This window comes from Euphorbia lathyris, chromosome 2, assembly GCF_963576675.1.
Source record: "Euphorbia lathyris chromosome 2, ddEupLath1.1, whole genome shotgun sequence".
In the NCBI taxonomy this organism is placed as follows: domain Eukaryota; kingdom Viridiplantae; phylum Streptophyta; class Magnoliopsida; order Malpighiales; family Euphorbiaceae; genus Euphorbia; species Euphorbia lathyris.
In genome coordinates this window covers 18,495,656-18,521,298 of record NC_088911.1, presented here as the reverse complement: position 1 = coordinate 18,521,298, position 25,643 = coordinate 18,495,656, and the positions used below count along the sequence as shown (strand labels likewise).

Sequence of the window (25,643 nt, the reverse complement as noted above, 5' to 3'; positions counted from 1 at the left end):
AGTTTTGAGAGGCATATAATCAAATTCACATATTGTTGATGAGGTTTTTCAAGTAGTTAAATAAAACACTTTATTTTATGAGTTTTATAAATTAATGGAGGAAAAAACTCTTTAATCATGTCATATGAATCAAAGAGGTGAAGAAATAATCCTCGTTTTGCAAATGGAGCAAACCTCGGGTATCATTTTGTCAAGAAAAAATTCACAATCCTCAAATTGACCATCTTTTTGAACTTATCCCTAAATAATAATAATAATTGTTATTAATACAATACTTAAAAAAAGAGAAAAAGGAGTCCAACTACTTTTCAAACAACAAGAAAATTAAAATAAAACATGGGAATGGTAGCTCCAATATCTACCTTTCTCTGCATGTTTCTTTCCGGTTACCATTTTGTCATATTGAATATATATTTGAATAAATAATTATTTTTTTATATTTTTATCAATCTATCAAATAATTTAATATTCGTATACGCTATAAATTCTTTAATTTTTGAATTATTATAAATTAAGCTTATTATAACGAATAAACTATTTAAATAATTTCAAAAATTAAATAAATAAAAAACTAGAATCTGTTCTTTTGGACTGAAATTAAAAAATATAAACTGAACTCAACTGAATTCTACTGAAATTAAAATAATAATATAATTTTTTTAAAATAGCAATAATTAAAATAAAAGGCTTATAAAAACAATAAAAGTTCTAATAATAATGATAATTATTATTTATAATTATAATAAGTAATAATAAATTACAGAACTAATTGCTATTAAACTGAACTAAAATTATTGATACTGAAATTAAGTGATAAAAAAATAAGATATAACTAGTTTTGAAATAAAAGATAAGAAAATTATACAAATTAAGTGATAAAGAAAAGAGCATGTAACAAGAAAATTACACAAATAAAACATGGAATATTAATGTCTTAACTTCTCTGCATATTTCATTACTGACTTATCGTTTCGTTAAATAATTTATTAATTTCTATATTTTTACCTTATTACACGCTTTAGTTTTTATATTTACCCCGTATGTTTCAGTCCAAGTTTGTCCTAGTCAATAATTTGCCCATTCCATTAGTTTAATATTATTTTCTCATCTTTAAATTTCCATGAATTCCAAATCGGAAACCATATCTTCAAAACTTCAATTTTTAATCCATCCAAAGAATTTTCTCATTTGATCCAAAAATGGCAAGAGATTTAAACATAATGATGCTACCATGGTGTGCATTTGGCCATTTAATTCCATTCTTTCGACTTTCCATAGCCTTAGCCAATTCAGGAGTCCACGTCTCTTTCATCTCAACTCCTAAAAACATCCAAAGACTCCCTAAAATCTCTCAAAATCTACAAACTTTAATCCAATTCATTGAAATCCCAATGCCAATTTTAGAAGATCGATCTCTCCCAGAACACGCAGAGGCCACTTCTGACATCCCCACTTCAAAAATGGATTACCTGAAGATCGCATATGACCTCCTTCAACACCCTTGAAGAACCTCATCACCCAACAAAAACCTGATTGGCTTATAATCGATGCAATCCCTCACTGGATAACTGAAATTGCCCAAGAAAACCAAGTTCCTCTTGTTTTCTTCTCTATTTTTCCTGCTACTGCAACTCTATTTCTCGCCAATCCTGAGTGTTTAACTGCTGAAGGTCAGAAGAAACTCCGGCCGTCTTGGGAAAGTCTGACTTCAAAGCCTGACTGGATTGATTTCCCTTCTTCTTTAGCTTACAGAAAAAATGAAGCTATTGATGTTTTTCAATGGATTTATAGCACAAACGCTTCTGGTGTCTCAGATGCTGAAAGGATTTACAAAATATTGAGTTCTTGTCAAGCTATAGCTATTCGTACTTGCACAGAGATTGAAGGTGATTATCTCAACAAATTGCAGGAAATAATAGGAAAACCTGCGATTCCTGTAGGCCTATTACATCTAGCAAAACCCAAATTACCCAAAGTAGGAGAAATTAACGATGAAATATTCAAATGGCTAGATGAACAGAAGCGTAAATCGGTTGTTTATGTAGCCTTTGGGAGTGAGTATATGCTAAGTAAAGATCAAGTCTTTTTTGGTCTCTTATAGGGGTGGATGGGGTGAAGATTTGTAAGTACTTCTTTACTTGGTTAAGCTGCCACAAAGATTGAACAACAATAGTATAATTCTAATTCCAAAAAAGGATCAACCGAAAATGAAAATGATGAGAATCTTAGGTCAATTTCACTCTTCAACCTTCTATATCATACATGCCTCTTTGTAAATACAACAACTAACAACTATCAACAACCGCAACCGCTATTAGCTAATAGCTAAATCAAACATGCTTCCAAACCTATCCTTATCTGAACTTTGTTAAAAATATCATTTGTCATGTCAACACTATCAGCAGTGATAACTTTAGTCCCCGTTTTGCAACAAACAATATCACAAAGATTAAATTGTGAGTTGGACAAATTATAATATTATTTAAAACATGGTAAGACTTATTTTGTCAAAAACAAAGTAAATATAACATCTACCTAGAATGATTTTGGCATAAGAAACACATACAAAAAATACAACACAACACAAGTAAATTAATAACCTGAAAGCATTTGAATTAAACACAATCCCATACTAATAATTGAAATTAGAATATTCCTTCCAAGTTATTATGCTCTATTAGGACATTTAAAATGTGAAAATAGAATTTCTTTTCTGCTAGTGGATAATCACCTTTTGGTGGAAGAATGGAATAATCAAGAAAATGATATAGGAGAGGGCTCTTGTGAGAACCATTTTTTAGGCGAAGACACTTCCTTATGGTGAGAACACTTAAAACTACGTCGTTTTGAGTATAAAAAATAAAAAAAACACTACTTCTCATGTGGTTCGAACCCTAGACCCTTCAATAGCACTCCACACCACTTACCACTGAACCAATTACTTTGCTTGGTTATTATGCTACGCTCGACTTAATATACTACTGCCATTGTAGTTTCTATTGTTTAATATTTGATGCATGTACTTATTAATATCGATTAAATATGCATAATAATGAATTATTAATAGAAAAAAATGTGCATAATAATGAATTATTAATAAAAAAATTCAAAAACATGCTCTAATTTCTTATTTATTTAATTCCTCTATATTTTTGTAATTTATGTTTTAAAATGTTAAGGACGATATTCTAAATATTGTTAAATTTGTGTTCTAAAAAATAAGTATAATGTTTTAAAAAAACCAGTAAATATATGGACCATTTTTGCATTTATTCTATAATATAATTTATAACTCATATTCTTAATAATATAACATATGTTCTAAAAAACATAACTTATGTTCTAAAGTTTATAGTTTGTGTTCCAAAAATTAAGTATAATGTTCTAAAAAAATCAGTAGATATCTGGATCGTTTTTTTATTTGTTCCAAAAATATAATTTATAACTCATGTTCGAAAAAACAAAACACATGTTCTAAAAAACATAACGTATGTTCTAAAAATCATAACATATGCTCTAAAGTTTATAGTTTGTGTTCCAAAAATTAAGTATAATGTTCTAAAAACAATCAGTAGATATCTGGATCGATTTTTCATTTGTTCCAAAAATATAATTTATAACTCATGTTCTAAAAAACATAACATATGTTCTAAAAAACATAACGTATGTTCTAAAGTTTATAGTTTGTGTTCCAAAAATTAAGTATAATTTCTAAAAAAATCAGTAGATATCTGGATCGTTTTTTCATTTGTTCCAAAAATATAATTTATGACTCATGTTCGAAAAAACATAACACATGTTCTAAAAAAACATAACGTATGTTTTAAAAAACATAACGTATGTTCTAAAGTTTATAGTTTGTGTTCTAAAAATTAAGTATAATATTCTAAAAAAACCAGTAGATATCTGGATCGTTTTTTCATTTGTTCCAAAAATATAATTTATAGCTCATGTTCGAAAAAACATAACACATGTTCTAAAAAACATAACATATGTTCTAAAAAATATGTCATACGTTCTAAACTTCATAGTTCGTATTTTAAAAGTTAAAATATATGTTGTTTCAAAAAAAAAATTAAAATATATGTTCTAACGTATGTTTTAAAAAATATATTTTCTTATATAACATAAATTACAAAAATATAAAGGAATTAAATAAATGGTAAATTTCAAATAAAACCCATGTGGTTTCACTAATTTTCATATAAAGGACTGTGGTTTACTTTTTGTCAAAACGAGGATTGAGGTTTCACACTTGTATTAATGCTATTAAAACCATATTTAACGACCTGAAAATGAAAATTTTCAAGAATTAAAGTTGTTCAATGTCATATTTTTTATGGAACTACATTTTCGATTTTCGATAATCATCTTTTTTAGAACTTTCTCTCTCTAAACATTAACTTTCTCTCTTTACCAAACATCATCTAAACGATCTCAAAATAAAAAAGTTGAAGAATTAAAGTTGTTTAGAATATTAGTAGTTCTTAAAATATGTCATTTTTGAAGTCGTCAAGGGTGATTTTAATAGTATCAATCGAAAAAGTCCTTATTTTGCTAAAGTTGAAAACCTCAATCCTCGTTTTAACAAAAAGTAAACCACAGTCCTTTATCTGAAAATTAGTGAAACCACAGGGGTTTTATTTGAAGTTTACCCTTAAATAAATAAAAAATTGGAGCATGTTCTTGGATTTTTTTCTATTAATAATTCATTATTATGCACATTTCTTTTTTTTCTATTAATAATTCATTATTATGCATATTTAATCGATATTAATAAGTGTATGTGTCAAATATTAAACAATAGAAGCTACAAGGACAATGATATATTAAGGAGAGCGCAGCATAATACACAAGTAAAGTAATTGGCTTAGTGGTAAGTAGTGTGGAGTGTAATTGAAAGGTTTAAGGTTTGAATCCTATGGGAAGCATTGTTTTTTTTTAATTTTTTATACTCAAAACTACGTAGTTTTCTGTGTTCTCACCATAAGGAAGTGTCCTCATCTAAGAGGAGGTTCTCACTTGATCCATATATATATATATATATATATATATATATATATATATAAGAGATCTAGTGTGACAGATTTCCTATGGTGAGACAAGTCTTATGGTGTGACAATAACCAATTTTGTAATTAAGTAGGGGAATGTGGCAAATTTGTAAATAAAAGGAAAGATAAAACTATTTTATTTCTTTTCTTTAAAATGCATTTTTCCGACTTTTCCAACCCCGTTTTTCAAAATTTTTTATACCGTTGGACTCATCTTAATTAGACGGTCATTTTAAGATACCAGAAGTTCAGGTAAAAAAATTTCCGGTGAACGGAATCCGGCGATCTGTTTTTCTGTGATGTCCAAAAAAATTTCAAAAAATTCCAGAAAACGTAAAACATCATTCTGAGAAAGTTTAATTCTTGACTCAAAGTGATATACCTTACGGTTTAGTCCAAAATCAACGGAATCCGGCGATTAGGTGGGCGTTTTCCGGTGAGAAACAAATAAGTGCCCCGAAAATTCTCACAAAATTCCAGAAAATGTAAAACATTATTTTGAGAAACTTTAATTCTTGGGTTGAAGTGAGATTCCTTACCGTTTAGTCCCAATAAATTGTTGAAATATGTAAAATAGATAAAATTAAGGAGAATGATTTATTGATTTTTAAGGGTAATTTTTTACTTTCACTAAATTTTAAGAATTAAAATTAGTTTCTAAATAATATAAGTAATATAAATTTGAAGCTACTATATTAAATACTAAAAAATAAAAATGAAATTGAAGACGATAGATAATAAAATTGATTTGGAACAATTGGTAAACTGATTTATTATGTTGGAACAATATAAGTATTATTATGGAACAATATAACTATTTTGTTGGAACAATTGATACACTGATTTATTCTATTGGAACAATATAAGTATTATGTTAGAAGAAATGGTACACTGATTTGTAACAATTTCTTTTCTTTAAAATACATTTTTCCGACTTTTCCAACCCCGTTTTTCAAAATTTTTTATACCGTTGGACTCATCTTAATTAGACGGTCATTTTAAGATACCAGAAGTTCAGGTAAAAAAATTTCCGGTGAACGGAATCCGGCGATCTGTTTTTCTGTGATGTCCAAAATATTTCAAAAATCCAGAAAACGTAAAACATCATTCTGAGAAATTTTAATTCTTGACTCAAAGTGATATACCTTACGGTTTAGTCCAAAATCAACGGAATCCGACGATTAGGTGAGCCTTTTTCAGTGAGAAACAAATAAGTGCCCAGAAAATTCTCATAAAATTTCAGAAAATGTAAAACATTATTTTGAGAAACTTTAATTCTTGGGTTGAAGTGAGATTCCTTACCGTTTAGTCCCAATAAATTGTTGAAATATGTAAAATAGATAAAATTAAGGAAAATGATTTATTGATTTTTAAGGGTAATTTTTTACTTTCACTAAATTTTAATAATTAAAATTAGTTTCTAAATAATATAACTAATATAAATTTGAAGCTACTATATTAAATACTAAAAAACAAAAATGAAATTGAAGACGATAGATAATAAAATTGATTTGGAACAATTGGTAAACTGATTTATTATGTTGGAACAATATAAGTATTATGATGGAACAATATAACTATTTTGTTGGAACAATTGATACACTGATTTATTCTATTGGAACAATATAAGTATTATGTTAGAAGAAATGGTAAACTGATTTGTAACAATTTCGTAGACTGTCGGAACAAATATAAGTATTCTGTTGGAATAATTTAAGAATATTGTTGGAACAATATAATTATTTTGTTGGAACAATTAATACACTGATTTGAAATAATTGGTACACTAATTAGAATAACGTGCTGGCATCCAGCAGTATTTGCTGGTTTTTCCAACACATAGTGCTTAAAGGTAGGACCAAAAACGTGTCCAGAAAATTATAAAAAAATTTCAAAATATGTAAAACATCATTTTAAGAAACTTCAATTCTTGGCTTAAAGTGAGATTACTTACATTTTCTAGAAGTTTTTGAGAATTTTTTGGGTAATTTTTGTTTTCTCGCCGGAAAACGCTCATCTAATCGTCGGATTCCATTCACCGGAATTTTTTTTAGCTGAGCTTCAGGGATCTCAAAATGACCGTCTAATTTAAACGAGTCTAATAGTATAAATTTTTTCAAAAAACGAGGTTAGAAAGGTCGGAAAAATGTATTTTAAAGAAAAGAAATAAAATAATTTTCTATCTAGTTTTATTCTGTCACATCATACATAAGCTCATTGTCACACCACAACTCCCTTATATATATAGGGGAGGGATCAAGTGAGAACCCTCATTTAGATGAAGACACTTTGTTATGTGAGAATAAGATGAAACTACGTAGTTTTAGTACCTTTAATTAAAGATTAAATAAGAAAATGAGAATGGATGGATTCGAACTTGGGACTAGGGGCATAGGAGGAGAGCAGCACGCACCATCTACCGTTGGGCCACTTACTTTAATTTGTTTGTCATATAATTCATTTATTTATAGAACAAATGCAAAAATGGTCCATATATTTATTGATTTTTTAAAATATTATACTTAATTTTTAGAACACAAATTATAAAATTTAGAACGTATGTAACAATATTTAGAACATCGTACTTAACATTTTAAAACATAAATTACAAAAATATAGAAGAATTAAATAAATAAGAAATTGGAGCATGTTCTTGGATTTATTTTTCTATTAATAATTCATTATTATGCACAAATAAATAAGAAATTAAAGCATGTTCTTGAATTTATTTTTCTATTAATAATTCATTATTATGCATATTTCTTTTTTTTCTATTAATAATTCATTATTATGCACATTTCTTTTTTTCTATTAATAATTCATTATTATGCACATTTCTTTTTTTCTATTAATAATTCATTATTATGCAAATTTAATCGATATTAATAAGTGTATGCGTCAAATATTAAACAATAGAAGATACAAGGACATTAGTATATTAAGCAGCGCGCGACATAATATACAAGAAAAGCAATTAGCTTAGTGATAAGCATCATGGAGTATAGTTGAAAATGCATGGGTTTGAATCCCATTAGTAGCATAGCATGTTTTATTTAATTTTTATACTCAAAACGGCGTAGTTTTGAGTGTTCTCACATAACAAAATGTCTTCACCTAAAAAAGGTTCTCACAAGAGCCCTCTCTCTATATATATATATATATATATATATAGTAAGGCTATAGAGAGGGATTCTTTTACTTTTTATTTTAAGGGAGATTAGTGTTATTCTAATTACCAAACACATATTAGAGTTATTAGATTAAAGAAATTCAATTTAATTAAAATCCTAATATTCTCTCTCATTCTCTTAATCACGATTTACAGCTCCTCTCTCTCTCACCTCACGGCTCTCTCTCTCTCCTCCTTCCTCTCTTACAGTTCAGGCCATAAATCGGTGAGAAGTGCATTTCAAAATTTTATCCATTCTTTGATTTGATGATTTTATGGGGACTTAACCATGTTGCATCATCTCTGAATGCATGCGCTGGAATTGGTGAGAATCCTAAACATAGAAACAAACTAATTCAAATGGACTTTTGTGCAATATAATTACAAACCGGAAACGTCAACTTGAAAATATTATTAACAGAACACACACATTACATAGAAAGCTCTTTTGCACAAAGTAGAAGCAATTTTATTATTAGTAAAAACTTTCTAACTAGAGAATGAAAAGTATGTCCATGAACGAGCATAGCAAGTAACTAAAGATGATGTCCAACAGGCAAAGGGTGTATAATCCATAGTCACTCTAGCCTTAATGCAAAGTTTTTCTTAAACTGTGAAAAACGAAAAAATTACAGAATCTACTTTGAAATTAGTTACAAACCAGTCTGATTTAGAGGCTATAGGAAGGGAGATTGCCATAAAATCCATAAATTCAGTTATAAATTTTGAGCAATTGACATTGATAAGATTTTGAATTGCACTTCTCACATTTTTATGGCCTGAACGGTAAGAGAGGAAAGAGGAGAGAGAGAGAGCCGTGAGGTGAGAGAGAGAGGAGCTGTAAATCGTGATTAAGAGAATGAGAGAGAATATTAGGATTTTAATTAAATTGAATTTCTTTAATCTAATAACTCTAATATGTGTTTGGTAATTAGAATAACACTAATCTTCCCTTAGAATAAAAAGTAAGGGAATCCCTCTCTATAGCCTTACTCTATATATATATATATATATATATATTCTTTCTCTTTGCAGTATGCATAGTTAATTTACATATGAATATTTCGTTTACTATTATGAATAAGTACAAGCGACCAATTTGGTAAATTCTCTCCAGTTTAAAATGTTTATAATCGTATTTGCTGATTGGAAAAGGGCCAACGATCAAAACTCATAGCATTGCTATGAGCTCCGCCATCTTTTAGCCAAATTCGATAGTTTAAGGTTAAAAATCCCGAATTAGTATTATTTTCGAATTAATTTGTGTTTTTCTTTTCTAATTAAAATTCTAGTTTTCTATTCTTTTTATGATTCTAATTTAGTATTTACCTATTTAAAGGCTTGTTATCATTCTAAGAAGACAACTTATGAATTAATAAAATTGATATATTCGAATTACTAAAGTTTTTAAGAATTTTGAAGATTACTAATTACGATATCCATGAATCGAATCAACTATAAACTACAAAACGCGTTCTTGTTATTCCTATATTCCTTGTTTATAAAACCTTAGCTTTTTGGCATTTAACTGAATCAACAAACTACTAGCAAAACTATTTTTTTTATCTGTTATTAGAGCTAAACCTGGAGAAACAGTTCACAACTAAGCTTGGAAAAATGACTCAGCAAACGGTCGAACTTATTACATATGAGGGGGAGAGGAAGACGTGTTTATTGGTCTAGAACTTGTTTTCGACAAGGAGATCAGTGATGACGAGGTAGAGGAGTGGAATTCGGTAAATCCGAGGACAAACTTTGTTCCACCTAGGGAGAATGATGCGGTTGAAGATCGAGCAATTCAGTAAATTCTGTCAAGTTTTAAAGTGTCGAATTGTGGCATTTTTTAACCATATTCTGATTGGAATGGGTCATCAGTAAAATCCTATAGCTCTGTATGGTCCCCAACCTGTTTTGGCCAAATTCGATTGTTTAAGGCATCAAAATCACGAATTTAGTGTTATTTTTGAATTAGTTTGTATTTTCGTTTTCTATTTAGAATTCTATTTACCTATTCCTTTTTATGATTCTAATTTAGTATTTTGCATATTTAAAGTAGAGGTGGCAAAAGTACACATGATCCGATTACACGACAAGAAATCAACACGCAATTTTAGGTGAAAAAATGTGAAAAACACGAAGACATAACAGAAAATGTTAGAAACACGAAAATGTGAAAAACAAGAAAACGTGAAAAAAGTGAAAAACACGAAACTATGAAAAATGTGTTTTTAACGTTTTTTCACATTTTGTCAGGTTTGTGATTTTTGTGTGTTTTTTCCATTTTTCATGTTTTCATAGTTTTCCTTTTTTTTCTTCTTTTGTTTTCCACAATTTTCAGGTTTTTTTTTGTAGTTTTCGCATTTTGTTACATTTTCGTGTTATTCATGTTTTTCACATTTCCGTGTTCTTTTTTTTTTTGCGTTTTCTCATGATTTCGTGTTTTTTTACGCTTTTTTGTGTTTTTTGTTTTTTTTTTGCGTTTTTCGTATTTTTTGGGTTGTCACTTTTTCGTGTTATTCATGTTTTTGTGTTTTTTTCGGTTTTTTTTTTGTGTTTTTGTGTTTTTGTGTTTTTCGCGTTTGTTAACGTTTTAACATTTTTTCACGTTTTTTCGTGTTTTTCACGTTTGTTCATATTCTTTTATTTTTGTGTTTTGTCACATTTTCACACTATTCACGTTTGTGGTTTTTTTCTGTTTTTTATCCTTTTCGCGGGTTTTCACGTTTTTCGCGTTTTTGCATTTTCGTGTTTTTTACGCTTTTGTCACTTTTTCATGTTTTTTCAAGTTTTCAAGTTTTTTTGCATTTTCTCAATTTTTTCATATTTTTGCGTTTTTCGCATTTTCATGTTTATCGCGTTTTTTTACGTTTTTTGTTTTTCATATTTTTTCACGTTTTTTTATTTCCATGTTTTGTCACTTTTTCGTGTTATTCATGTTTTTGTATTTTTTTGTTTTGGATTAATTACAAAAAACTACCCTGTGGTTTCGCCGATTTGCGATGTGGTACCTGTGGTATTTTTTGTTACAAACAGGTACTCGTGGTTGTCACCGTTATACAAATAAAGGAAACGACCCAAATTCCGTTAAATCACAGGGGCAATTTGGGAAAGATAAATTTTGACTTTTTTCTTCTTCTTAATTCTTGGGTTGACTTCATCTTCTTCCTCCCTTCTCCTTCGTTCTTCCATTTCCTCTTCTTCTTCCTCCATTTCCTCATCTTCTTCTTTCTTTCTTTAATTCTTCTTCCTCCATTTTTTCCTCTTCTTCCTTTCTTTTTTTTCTTCTCTTCATCTTCCATTTTGTGGTTTACCCTTGTAATGTTAAGATATTGAAGAAGAACAACAACCTGTGATGGAGATGGAAGATTGTTGGCAATTTGGTTGTAGTTTATCCCAATTCCATTACTCTGTATTCTCACTAATGAATCTGAAACAAACAAAGAATTTTACAGAAGCATTTAATCAAACATCATCAAGACGCAACAAATTTACAACTCAAAACACAAAACTCACCATTAAAACACACAAAATTACAAGAATCATGCTCAAATAGCAAGAAACTCTCAATCATGAACATCTGAAAACAAAAAATAACAAACTCCCAAGCTTTTTGTTTCAACTTCCATGGCGGAATCCAGAAAAAACACAGAAAATTAGAACAAACTTGAAATAGAGAGAATGAAGAGAAACAATCTGATAACAGAAAAGGAAGAACTACAGGCCATAACTGATCTGATTTTTGGTTAAAATATCACCAACAACGACGGCCACCGGACCACCACCGGTGCACCGCCACGAAAACCAGCTTCTTCTTTGAGCAAAAACTCACCCTTTTCTCAGATTTTTGGAATTTTCCAGAATTAAAAAAAAAAATTAGAAGAAAAAGAAAAAAATAGGAAGAAGAAGAGAAGAGAAGAAGAGGAAGAAGAAGAAAATAGAAGAGGAGGAGGAGGAGGAGGAGGAGGGGGGAGGGGGAAGAAGAAGAAAACGGAGAAGAAGAAGAATAATCAAACGATGAAGAAGGAGAGAGAAAGAGGAGAGAGAGAAAAAAATTAAAAAAATCGAATTTCCTAAATTACCCCTATGCCACGTCAGCTTTTTTAACAGAATTTGGGCCGTTTCCTTTATTTGTATAACGGTGACAACCACGAGTACCTGTTTGTAACAAAAAATACCACAGGTACCACATCGCAAATCGGCGAAACCACAGGGTAGTTTTTTGTAATTAACCCTTTTGTTTTTTCATGTTTTCGTGTTTGCACGTTTTTTCTTTATTTTTTTGTGTGTTTTGTAACGTTTTCACGTTATTCACATTTTGTGTGTTTTCATATTTTCCGCATTTTTTGCATTCTTTAACATTTTCCCCATTTTTTCCATTTATCATGTTTTTTAGGATATAAATTATGGATTTGCCAAAATTTATAGGATTTGAGAAATTAGATAGAAGGTAATTTTGGAAATGAAGGATAATATTGGTTAGGTATTTCTAGTGTGAATAAATGAATCCATATTGCTTCATTTATGGAATACACATTCCATGGAATAGCGCAAAAAAAGAAAAAAAGAAAAAAAAGAACCAAATGTTGGAATATGAATTTATCCGGAATAGCTATTCTATTCCTTCCCTATTCCATGAACCAAACGAATAAAGGAATCTATATTCTATTCCATCCATATTCCTTCATTTTAGTGTTTATAGTTGTTCATAACATTTAGGTGCCTTTTGGTTCACGAAATGGAATAAAATAGGAGAGAATAGAATAAATATTCCTATGTTTGGTTGATAGAATGGGATTGTATGAAATAGCTAACGTTGTTGTTCAAAAGACAACTTTACCCCTCAAGTGTAATTTTCTATTTATTTTCAAATTTTAATTATTATCACAAATTATTCAAATATTTGATATATATTATTGAAGAAAAAACGTGAAAAACGATAAAACGAAAAAATGCGAAAAAACGTGAAAAACGGTACAAACGTGAAAAACACGAAAAACAGTTTTAATGAAAAAAACCAGTTAACAGTACAAACGTGAAAACACCCGCAGCTATTCAATTTTTCATGTTTCACTTTTCTAAATTTTTACCTTTTACCTTTTACCTTTTACCTTTTTCACATTTCACATTTTTATCGTTTACATGTTTTAACCGTTTACACTTTTTTTTGCATTTTTCGTGTTTTCTAATTTTTCACATTTTCTCATTTTTACTGTTATTCAAGTTTTTCAAATTTTTCTGTTTTTCATGTTTTTCCATTTTCTACCGTCTTTGCGTGAAATGTGGAACAAATTATCAATAGATATGATAGGGTTAAATTGAGAATCAAAGAAAATATTAGTGATGGAATAACTATTCATAGGTTTAATTTAGGAATCCATATTCCAGAAAATGTGGAATACAAATTCCATGGAAAAAATTGAACCAAATGGTGGAATATGAATTATCTAGGAATAGCTATTCCATTCATCTCCTATTGGTGGAATAGCTATTCCATTCCTCTCATATTCCATGAACCAAATGACACCTTATTGTATATAATCCTACACTAACTCTTATATCTATCACTATAAATAGAAGGCTCTGATTAAGGGGATTCATTAATATCTATATACATCTGTATCTCTATCTCCATTATATAGCATATATCTATTATACATTCAACATGGTATCAGTAGTCTCTACTTCTGCATCCTCCTAATCAACCGATGTTCCTTAATCCACCTTTTATGACCCGACATCTTTCCCTCCCTCCACCGCCGCCGCACAACCCTCTTTCACATATATCACGAACTCGGTAGCCTCTCTTTAGTCGAGTTTCGGATGACGATTCACTTCGCCTTTCACTACACATCAATTGGCCACGGGCCTGCCATCCCTGACACAACCACCCACCCCGATGTTGCCGACCAGCAATTCCGATCGGTCCAAGAACATTCTTCCGATCGCAACCTGCGATCACCCGCCCTACACCTGTTGGTCCCGTGTAATTAGTTCCAAGGGGGGGTTAGGAACTAATGTAACTTTTTCGTTTAATTAGGCTGACTTAATCTAATTATTTAAAATAATTTACTCAGCTTTGATCAGCACGCCCGAGTGAGATGTAAGACAGTTTTAGTCAGAGGCTGACTAGAACTGTTTTACTTGTGAGTTAGGAATTAACACTTAGGTCAGCTTCCAACTCAGCACTTTGATTACTCAGTGTCAGCTTATACAATTTATATCCTGAGTAATTTAAGCAGGCAACACATACATATATATATTGAGAGAAGGAGTTAGAAATTACTCAGCAGACTTATCTTAGTTCGGCCTCACCGCCTACGTCCAGTCCCCAGAATCCTTCCGAGCTTTTTCAATCCAATACTGAGCTCTTTAAAGGTAGAGCACAAACTGTTTACAAAGCAGTTGAGTATGCAAGAGTACCGTCCTCTATTCGTCTACTCAACCTCACTAAGCGCTATAACCGAACACTTAGATTTTCTCTACCGTTGAGTACTAAAATTGAGTACTCAGCACCACTCTCTCAACTTTTACAATTGATACAAATCAGTTCTTTCTAGATGAAGAACACTTTAGATGAATACAAATTCAATCTAGACTTTTACACAAAAATAAGATTTGGGTGTAAGATTGCTTTTTCTTGTTTGTATGTGCTTGTATGTATGCTTTTCTCTTTTGTATTTCGGCAAAGGATCCAAGAGATGAACTTGTCCTTTTATAGTGAATTCTGAGCCTTCAATCATTTGAATTCGGATGTATCCGTTAGATTCAAACGGTCTTCTTGCATCATTCACTGGTCAGCATACAGTTTTGCAGGCCAATCCTGTCGTCTAAATTTAGCAGGCGTCAGGCTTGTCTTCTTCCGCCAGGTTCATCTTTTAGCGCCAGTTTCGTCTTTTAGCCAGACGCAAGTTGACCCATGCATCTCGAAACTGTCTCCTTGCGTAATTCCAAAGCTTCTGTATTGGCGCAGACTTATGTCGGATCTTGTCTTTTAGTAAACGGATCATTCGCGCTGTCCTGACGAACACTCAGCTTGAACTTATAGACGTTGCCTTTGATCTTGTATCTTTGGCGAGGCTGAGTCATGTTCCACTAAGTTTCTTTGGTCAGCTTCGTCTTCAAGCGTTTGTTCTGAAGAAGACTTTTCTTCTATTATGTTGAGTCGTGTTCTACTCAGCTTTTGTGGCTCATGCTGACTTCGTCATGTCTTACTTTTTATTTCTTTTCTCATTTATGATTATACTCAACATTGAACAAACACATTAGTACAATTAAATCAAAGCACTTAAATTTAATTGTCTTGATCATGGATTAACTTAAATAATTTTGTCAAATCAAAATCATGTGGAAAGGTGTTTCAACAACACCGTCGATGGAGCCTCCATTTCCTACCTTCGTACGAGCTGCACAAGTCGCACATCAGGCGGCCGGACAAGTGTCTGTCTGATGTGGGATGCTGTGTTCACCGCTTCAGTTTAGAATCTTCTATCTAACCCAACGTTAGAGAGCATGCACCTCGCTCTCTCAAGTTATGTCTGGTTCATTCATTCAGCTACACAATTCTGTTGCGGTGTATTCCTGACTGTGTGATGCCGAGCAATCCCTTCATCCTTACAGAACTGATCGAACTCAGACGAGCAAAATTCCAGACCATTATCAGTTCACAGCCTCTTTATCTTCTTTCCTGTTTGGTTTTCCACCAATGCTTTCCACTGCTTGAAATTCTTGAATGCTTCACTTTTATGCTTCATCATGATGACCCAAGTCATCATTGAATAATCATCAATCAGAGACATAAAATACATGTGACCTTCCAAAGACTCAACTCGAGATGGACCCCAACAATCAGAGTGGATGTAATCAAGTGTGCCTTGTGTTATGTGAATAGCCTTGGGAAACTTGCTGCTATGTAGTTTCCCAAAAACATAGTGTTCACAAAACTCCAAACTCTTGACCTTATGACCACTAAGAAGATCATTCTTTGATAGAATCTGCATCCCTTTTTCACTCATATGACCAAGTCTCATATGCCATAGCTTTGTCATATCTTCCTAGTGAATCTTTGACGATGCAACATCAGCTCAACCTGTAACAGTAGAACCTTGTAAGAAATACAAAGTACCATGCTTCAAACCTTTCAGAATCACATCAGAACCTTTACAGACATGCAGAACTCCATCTTTTCCTGACCAACTAAGACCCCTACTGTCTAGCAGACTCAGAGATATCAACTTCTTTGTCATCAATGGAACATGTATGACTTCGTTCAACGTGCAGAACTTGCCATCATGTGTCCTTAACTTGATTGAGCCTATTCCAACTGCCTTGCAGACACGACTATTAGCCATTGAAATGCTATATCCATCTACCTGCTTATAAGCTGAAAACCACTCTCTCCTTGGACAAATATGATAAAATTCTCCTGAATCAAGAACCCACACATCAGAGTGATGAGTGTGTTCATTAGCAACTAGAGCATTATTATTTTCAGAGCTGGTGTCGCCATCTGCTAAAGCAGCAGAACCTGGTTGATTTTCTGATTTCTTCTTCTTCTTTGGACAATCAGTTTTCCAATGTCCTTTCTCCTTACAATAATTACAGGTGTCGTCTGGCTTGGGACCCTTTGAGAACGGCTTCTTAGACTTCTTCTTTCCACTATTTCCCTTTCCCTTACTGCCGCTGACAAATAGTCCAGAGGCCTAATTATCTGTACCTTTATTGTTCGCCTTATGGCGCAGCTCCCTGCTATGAAGAGACGACCTAACTTCTTCCAGAGTCACGGAATCTTTACCAACAATAAATGATTGAACAAAATTCTCATATGAAAGCGGTAAAGACACCAACAGAATCAAAGCAGCATCTTCATCTTCAATTTTCACATCAATATTACACAATTCTAGTAATAATGTGTTCAATTGATCTAAATGATCCCTGAGCTACGTACCTTTCTGCATTCGCAAGCCAAACAGATGTTGTTTCAGAAGAAGTTTGTTCGTTAGAGATTTCATCATGTATAAGCTCTCTAACTTCATCCACAGACCGACAGCAGTCTCTTCGTCTGAGACCTCAGTGATGACGTTATCTGCGAGGCACAACATAATTGTTGAATGTGCCTTTTCTTCCAGAATCGCCATCTCAGCAATGACTTCTCCCGTTGCCTTCTTCAATAGCGTCCACAGACCTTGTTGTTTTAACAAAGCCCGCATCTTGATCTGCCATAGACTGAAACTATTTCTCCCAGTAAACTTTTCAATTTTCACGTTCATCGCAGACATCTTTCTCTCTAGAAAACAAAACCCCGATCGGAAACTGAAAACTCTGATACCAGTTTGTTGTGCGGAATTAACGAAAGATAAATAATAAACAATCAAAAAACATAGATTTACGTGGTTCACCGACATTGTGTTGGCTAGTCCACGGACAGAAGGAGAATAGTATTTATTAGGAGGCAGAAAAACAGATTCCATGATTAGGTTTACATAATGGGGTATTTATAATACCCAATCTAACCTAATCCAACTAGGAACCCATGATCCCAATCCAACTAGGAACCCATGATCCTAATCCAATTAGGACCCATGATCCCACAATGTCCCCACGATTCCGAATCCAAGTAGAAATCTGAAACACAATACTACTTCGAATAGGAAATATGATATACTGATTCAAGGCATTACGACAATCACCATCCTTTTTTTCAAACATGGTTAGTAATCCTTTACCAATCCCTCCCACGCAATTTCAATCTAACCATGTACCTCCTTCAGTTTATCCAATTTATCCATTTGACATAAATTTAAAAATAGTATCATAGTTTCTTATATTTTTAAAAGTTATCATTAATATATATACATAACATAATTACATCTAACCCAAAAACACGACACGGAATCGATACTAACCCAAACAGGTTAACACGATTGTGACACGAAAGTTGTTGGGTTGGATTTGGGTTTACTCTTTTTAACACAAACCCAAAATGACATGACACGAACACGACTCGAATACGATAATTGCAAGGTCTAATTTAAAGGCTTGTTTTCACTTTAAGGAGACAATTCATTGATTAATGAAATTGTGAATTTTCACATTACCAAAGTTCTTGGAAATTTTGAAGGTTACTAATTAGAATATTTATGTGTCGAATCCACTATTAGCTACGAAACATATCTTTGTTATTCCTATATCCCTAATATTAGTAGAATCAACAAATTTATAAAACCCAAACCTGTTAGCAAAACTGTTTTTATTTAATCCCTCTACATCACATCTCAATCAAGAGAATGAAATAAGGAAAAAATGTATATTTATAATTACTAAAAGATGTTTCGGTCGGTCGCTAAAATTATGATATATTTTCGTAAGTATCCATTTTATTCATTTTTTAAGAGGAATTTACGCAGTAAATCAACTCTCAAATTTTTATTACAGTTAACTATTCCATAAATTTGTCTTTTGTCATTATATTAAAATGTCATTGAATTAATTTTTGTTTTGTCAAATTATAGTTAACTGATTAAATTACTTAGTTTATTATTAATTAAAAGGAAGAAACTGACATGGTCGTTTCCGTTTCTATTTTTCAAATTTGGTAAAAGTTTTATATGTTTAATAAAATATGACAAAGTTGTATTATTTTTCATGAGTGTGAGTCATTTGTAATAAACCAACCATTTCTTGAGTTTTATGTAATTTACCCTTTTTTTTAAGCAAGTATCCATTTTATTCCTAATTATAAAACATAAGACATTTGTTTATTTTTTCTATTCAAGATTCATAGGTTTTCTACTTTCATTGAAAATGAAAAATAAACAATTGAAATAGAAAAAGTCCTATTAATTTTACCATTTTATTTAAAGGGATAGATATTTATTATATATATATTTTTTAACGAAAGGAGAGAGCAACCTTAAGGTTAAGAATCAGACATTCCAGTTAGGGTGAACCCGACAAACCCCTTATTCATTGCATATTTTTAAAAAAGAGAATGGTATTCGGTTCCCGTATATTTCGAGGATTTTTCGTCTCCATCATTTCAGATCCTGTCGGTTTTCGGGAACCCCCACCTTATTGCCAACCCTAATTCTATTATAGGTTGGTTTTCAGAAATTCAACAACTCTAGCAATATAATAATCCTGATGCAATTTCTGATTACCAAAAATTTCTGCAACTTCGCTTGCACGTGCTCTCAACATCTTCCCTTCATCAGACACCATTGCCAAGTTTAAAGCTTTAGAAATCCCATTTCTAGAAAATGACCCATCTTCTTCATTTCTTTCTACTTCGACCCCCAAACCTTTTTCAACCAAAAACCTAGCATTCAATGGCTGATCAATTATAAACGGTAACAAAACAAGACAATGTCCAAATTGCAACATTTCAATTATAGAACCCCATCCTGAATGAAATAATGTTCCCCCAATTGATAAATGCCCCAAAATCTCCATCTGCGGTGCCCATCCGAAGCTCACAATCCCTTTCCCACATGTCCGCTCGCTAAATCCTGGAGGCAACGAGTCAAGATCGTCTTTTGCCCAATTGGATTTCCTTAACGCCCATAAAAATGGTAACCCGGATAGCTCTAATCCATAAGCAATCTCAAAGACTTGATCTTTACTCAACTTAAATTCACTACCAAACCCTACAAAAACAACTGATTTCGGATTCTGCTGATCTAGCCATTTAAACACTTGACTCCATGAATCATCATCCTTGATTTCTTCTCTTGCCAATTTTGGTTTCTCCGGCGGTAACAAACCCGCCGGAATCACAGGTTTTCCTAATAGTTTTTGACATGTATTCAGATAGTCGCCTTCTACCTCTGTGCAGGTACGGATGAAAAAAGCTTGACATGAATTCACCACTTTGCATACTCTATCTCCATCTGAAATACCGGAAGCGTTCATGCTGTAAATCCATTGAAAAACATCAATAGCTTCTTTTTTTGTATAAGCTAAAGAAGAAGGGAAATCAATGCAGTCCGGCTTTGAGGTCATACTTTCCCACGACGGCCGGAGCCTCTTCCGACTTTCAGTTCCGAACACCAAATAATCAGGATAGCCAAGGAAAAGAAAGGAAGAAGCAGAAAAAACAGAAAAATGGACAAGTTGAACTTGGTTTTGTTGTGCAATCTCAGGTATCCAGTGAGGAATTACGTCAGCTATAATCCAATTGGGCTTTTGTTCGGCGATGAAGTTGTTCAAGGGGTGTTGGAGGAGATCATATGCGATCTTCAAGTAGTCAATTTTGGAACCAGGAAGATCGACAGTGGCCTCTGCACCTTCTGGAAGGGGTTCATCTTCTAAAATTGGGAGAGGAAACTCTACGAATTGCATTAAAGTTTGTAAATTTGAAGGAATTGGAGGGAGTCTTATGATGTTTTTGGGAGTTGAGATGAAAGAGACATGGATTCCTGATTTGGCTAAAGATATGGAGAGTTGAAAGAATGGAATCAAATGGCCAAAGGCAGACCATGGAAGCATCACTACATGAACTTCTTTACCCATTTCTGCCATCAGATATTTGCCTCTCTACTCGATATGGATATAACCAAGGATATGGTTATGGTATATATATAATAATATATGTGGACCACCGTATCCGTAGATTACACTCATGGCTACCGAACTTTACTTCAAAATGTAACATACAAAGAATTGTGAAAGATTAATATACGATATATGATTAGGTCTTAATTATCAGTTTGAGCGTCAAAACGGTTCCATGACATGGTATCAGAGCCTTTAGTACCAAACGGTTGAGGGTTCGATATCTGACAATCTTATTAATTTGTGGAATTAAAACGTATGGTAGGATGGGCCTGTATTGTGCACGCTGCAAGCCCAAAGAGCATTTGCGTGTGTGGATGTGTCAGAGATTAATATAAGATATATGATTAGGCCTTAACTATCAGTTCGAGCTAACTAAACTTCAACTGAACATTTCAAAATGACCGTTGAAGATCTTAAAATAAAAAATTACAAGAATTAATAATATTTTAAGCAACTTTAATTTTTGAAAATTTTCATTCTGAGGTTATTTATATGTTGTTTGAAAGAGAGAGAAAGTGGATTTGTAAAGAGAGAAAACTCATAGAATGGTGATTTTTAAAAATAAAAAATTGTGGTTTCATAGTAAATGTCGTTTTAAACAACTTTAATTCTTGAATATTTTCATTTTGAGATTGTTAAGAGTTATTTTGAGAAGTTAGTTAAAGTTTAGTGGTCATGCATGAATGTAACAAAGTGTAAAATTCAAAGAATTTTATATTATATTTTAAAGTTTAATAATTATACTCTCAAAATTGGTAAAATTAAGTGGTCATGGTATAATTTACCAAGCAAACCGTTCTAGGTAGTAATTGAGTATTGGAATTTGTCTCTTTGTAATTTGGGGTAAATTTCATCTATGGTGTACAACATTTGCTTCATTTCACAGTTTGGTGTACAACCTTCAATTTGTCTCACTAATATATACGAACTTATAGGTGACCTCCCACTTTGGTGTATGACTGGTTAAAATGACCGGTCAACGCGCCACCTCACCATTTTTTATTTTTCTATTTAAAAAAGTGAGACCCACCTCTTATACAACTATTAAAATATCATTCTTCCTTTTGAAATTACTAAAATACACTTATCCCCTTCCTTTCAACCCCTCTCTTCATTAATCTCTTTCTCTCTCTCAATCTCATAAAAATCCTCCAAAGCAAGCCAAGATATAATATCATAAAAACCGGCATGTAAAAAGACGACCTTCTCCATTTATCAACTTGAAGTATACCCTCTTCTTCTCTTTTATCTTTTTATTATCAAACTCCACTAATCTTGTGGAGGATTAATAAATCTTGAGAACAACATGTGAATAAATCTGGTGTCTTTTTTCTTCAAGTTCAATCAAAAGTGAACTTATCTAGGCCTCTGAGTTGAATATGGGTTCTTATATTTGCTGCTCCTTTTTGTTTTTCTTGTTGGAGATGGGGAAGGAATTATAATTACAGGAGAACGCCAGATCTGAAGCTGGGCTGAATTGATTAGTGAAATTAAATATTTGACAAATACAAAAATAATTGGGTGTTGTCTTTTCTCTATGTTTCCCTTTCGCTCTCTGTCCTTTCTCTCTCTATGGCGAGGAAGATGTTTGCATTTCCAAAATACCCATTTGCTATTTCTGGCTGCAATATTCTTCTTAAACCGATTAGCAACATAAATTTTGTTTCTTTCTCGGGTTCAGCTCCTCGATTTCGAATCGCTAGGACCAGCCACGATATAACGCCATTTCCTGAATTGGGTTTTGCTTTAAGCTTTGTTGGAAAAAAACTCTTTTCTCCAATACCGTCGTGGGCTTACAAGTGGGAAGAAAAAATTATAGAGTTTTAAGAAATTGAGGTTTTGAGATGTTGAATTAAGGATAGAGATGATGAGTTTGGTTTAGAGAAGTAAATACCTTTTTTATTAAACCAAAAAGAAGAAGCCTGAGATCGCTTGAACTTAATTCAATTTTGTTATTGATTTGTTTTTGGGCTTTCACCATGGTCGTAGAGATTAATCTATTTTCTGCCATTTTTTCTGGCTAGTTCATAGTTGTACAGACATTTCATACTTTAATGAACTCCTTTGTTTAACAGTTTCTTTGAACCATTAAATTAAAGTTGTATCTTCACATTGAAGTCTTGAATTCATTTGTTTACAGTTTATTTGAACCATTAAAATTAGAGAGAGAAACAAATTTGAAGAGATAGGATACAGAGAGAAAAAATTTAAGTGAGAGAAAAAAATAAATGGAAGAAGATAAAGATATGGAGGATAGGGGTAAAAGAGTGAAAGAATGAAATTATTATTTTTTTTAATTTGTGGGACCCAGTTTAACTAATGATTTGAATAAAAAATGATGAGGTGGCACGTTGACCAGACATTGACCGGTCATTTTTACCGGCTGTACACCAAACTGTGAGGTCACCTATAAGGTTGTACATATTAGTGTGACAAAATTAAGGTTGTACACCAAAGTGTGTGAATTGAGCCAAAGGTTGTATACCATTGATGAAATTTACCCTTGTAATTTGCATTAATTTCTTGTTGGACCATTCTTGTTACTTCCATTATTACTAATGGAAGCTTATCAATTGAGTTGGAGATATAGACCCTCCTATAAACTTTCTTTTTTTAGATTAAATTACATTCATGGTCGTTAAACTTTACTTATTTTGGAAGTATAACAGTTAAACTTCAAAATATAAAATAAAAATCACTTAACTTTATATTTTCTAATATTATATCAACATCTTAAAACAAAAAATTCTAATAATTGATGATATTCTAAACAATTTTAATTCTTCAAAATTTTCGTTTTGAAGTAATTCAGACGTTTGGTTAGGAGAAAAAATAAATTTTTGAGAGAGAAAGCTCTAGAAATTGTGATTTTGGAAAATAAAAATATACAATTTCATTGTAAATGTTGTTCCAAACAACTTTAGTTCTTAAACATTTCCATTCTGAGACCGTTAACAGTCATTTGGAGGCGTTAATTAAAGTTTATTAACCATATTTAGAAAGTATAAAGTTGAGTGACATTTATATTACATTTAGCTGTCAAGATGTTCAAAAAAAAAAATGCTACAAAATTAGGTTTACTCAACATACATCTTCTAGTTTGATGTGGGATGATATATATTAAAGTTTAGGGGTTGTTTCTATAATTTTTCCTCACTCGAAAATATAGCTGTTATAAGCAGTTTTCTCCTCTCTCATCTGTTTTCTATATAAAGCTATGTAAAAGATATTTATGTTAATGATTTTGTATCAAATGATCTTAGATAACAAAGTTGAATTTTTCCTTCTTTCAATCTTTGATTCTATTAGAGAGTGAACCACCTATAGATGGAGGTTGGTATGGACTAAAAAAAAACTAAAATCAAGTGGTAGGTGATTGGTGGCTAGTAAGCAAACAAAATAAAAAGACACTTACTCTCATCCATCAAGACTGGCATGAAGTTATGTTCGAGAATGTAGCTGAAGCTACCACTTCCAAACAGGCATGAAAAATCCTACGTGTTTCTCTTCAAGATAAAACAGAAGTAAACAAGTTTGACTACAGATGTTGAGAGGAGAGTTAAGACTATAAAGATGAAGGAGACAACGACTATTACTAATTACTCATCCCGAGTAAAATTAGTAGTAAATAAAATGCGACACTATGGTGGAAAAATTAAAGAGTTCAAAATTGTTGAAAAAACTTTATGATCACTACTACCGAAATTTGATTATGTAGTGGTGGGGAAGAATCTAGATGCATAAGTGCAATGATCGTGGATAAAGTTATAGGGTCATTACAAGTCTTATAAATAAAGACTTTGCTTAAATACAACGAAAATAACCGAGATCGAGATAAATCCGAAAGAGGAGACGGTAGAGGTGGAGGTGGAAATGGATGAGGAAGAGGATGTGGGAGAAGCCAAGTAAGAGGTGACAATAACTACAACAACAATGAAAGAAGCACTCAATTCACAAGAGGCTGAGGCTGAGGATGTGGAAGAGAAAGATGAAGAGGAAATTGAAGCCTAAATGAAGGACACGAAAAATCCAACATTCAATGTTACAACTGCTCTAAGTATGGTCACTATACATTAGAATGATGGATTCCTCCCAATGAGGTAGAGGAGACAACTAATAAAATCCAAGATGGGGAAGTAATAGGCACAATGTTGCTTACCTATGAAGGAGAAGAAAGTCATGAAAACAATGTATGGTACATTGACCATGCATCAAGTAACAATATGTGTAAAAAAAGATATTTATGGAGCTCAATGAATCTGTTAGTGGTAATGTTGTATTTAGAGATTCTTCTAAGGTTCCCATCACAGGTAAATGAACCATCCTTATTCAGCTAATAATGGTACTCACCAGTTCATCAATAATGTTTATCATATTCCTAATATGGAAAACAATCTTTTGGGCTTGGGACAACTACTTGAGAAAAGTTATGAAGTTCATATGGTTGAAGGAAAATTGTTCATGTTGAATTGGAAAAAAGGAGTTGATCGCTAGAGTTCCAATGTCAAACAACAAAATGCTTGAAAGCTTGTGTGAAGAGCTCTCATTGCCTTTCGCATCTAAGGTATGCACATCTTAACCAGGGCCGGCCCTGGACCTAGACCCGGGATGCACCGGCCTAAGGCCCAGGGCTGGAGAGGGGAAAAAAATGGAGTTATAAATAAATACCTTATGTTTTAAGTATAAGATATAAATTTAAAGTATCAGAATGGTATTATCTTGTTCTTCAACTAAAGAAGAAGGCGTGGGTTTGATTCTCATCTCTGTAATTTTTTTAATATATAAATTATACATATCTAACTATTATACTTTGTTTTTTTTCTACAATTGGATGATAACTTCATTTTTTCCCAACATAGTGTCTACCAT

General features: G+C 32.1%; 1 protein-coding gene and 1 pseudogene across 1 annotated transcript; one reads left to right on the top strand and one right to left on the bottom strand.

Moving 5' to 3' along the window:
- The first annotated feature begins 806 nt into the window (after positions 1 to 806).
- On the top strand, positions 807 to 2,234 carry LOC136220449 (putative UDP-rhamnose:rhamnosyltransferase 1; annotated as a pseudogene).
- Positions 2,235 to 19,310: 17,076 nt separating this feature from the next.
- LOC136216706 (putative UDP-rhamnose:rhamnosyltransferase 1) lies at positions 19,311 to 20,738 on the bottom strand. The gene has a single exon (XM_066003263.1). The coding sequence runs from the start codon at positions 20,736 to 20,738 to the stop codon at positions 19,311 to 19,313; it is 1,428 nt and encodes a 475-aa protein (XP_065859335.1).
- Between the last annotated feature and the right edge of the window lie 4,905 nt (positions 20,739 to 25,643).

Coding starts and splice junctions, on each gene's coding strand:
- LOC136216706 (XM_066003263.1), bottom strand. CDS start 20,738: ATGGCAGAAATGGGTAAAGAAGTTCATGTAGTGATGCTTCCATGGTCT.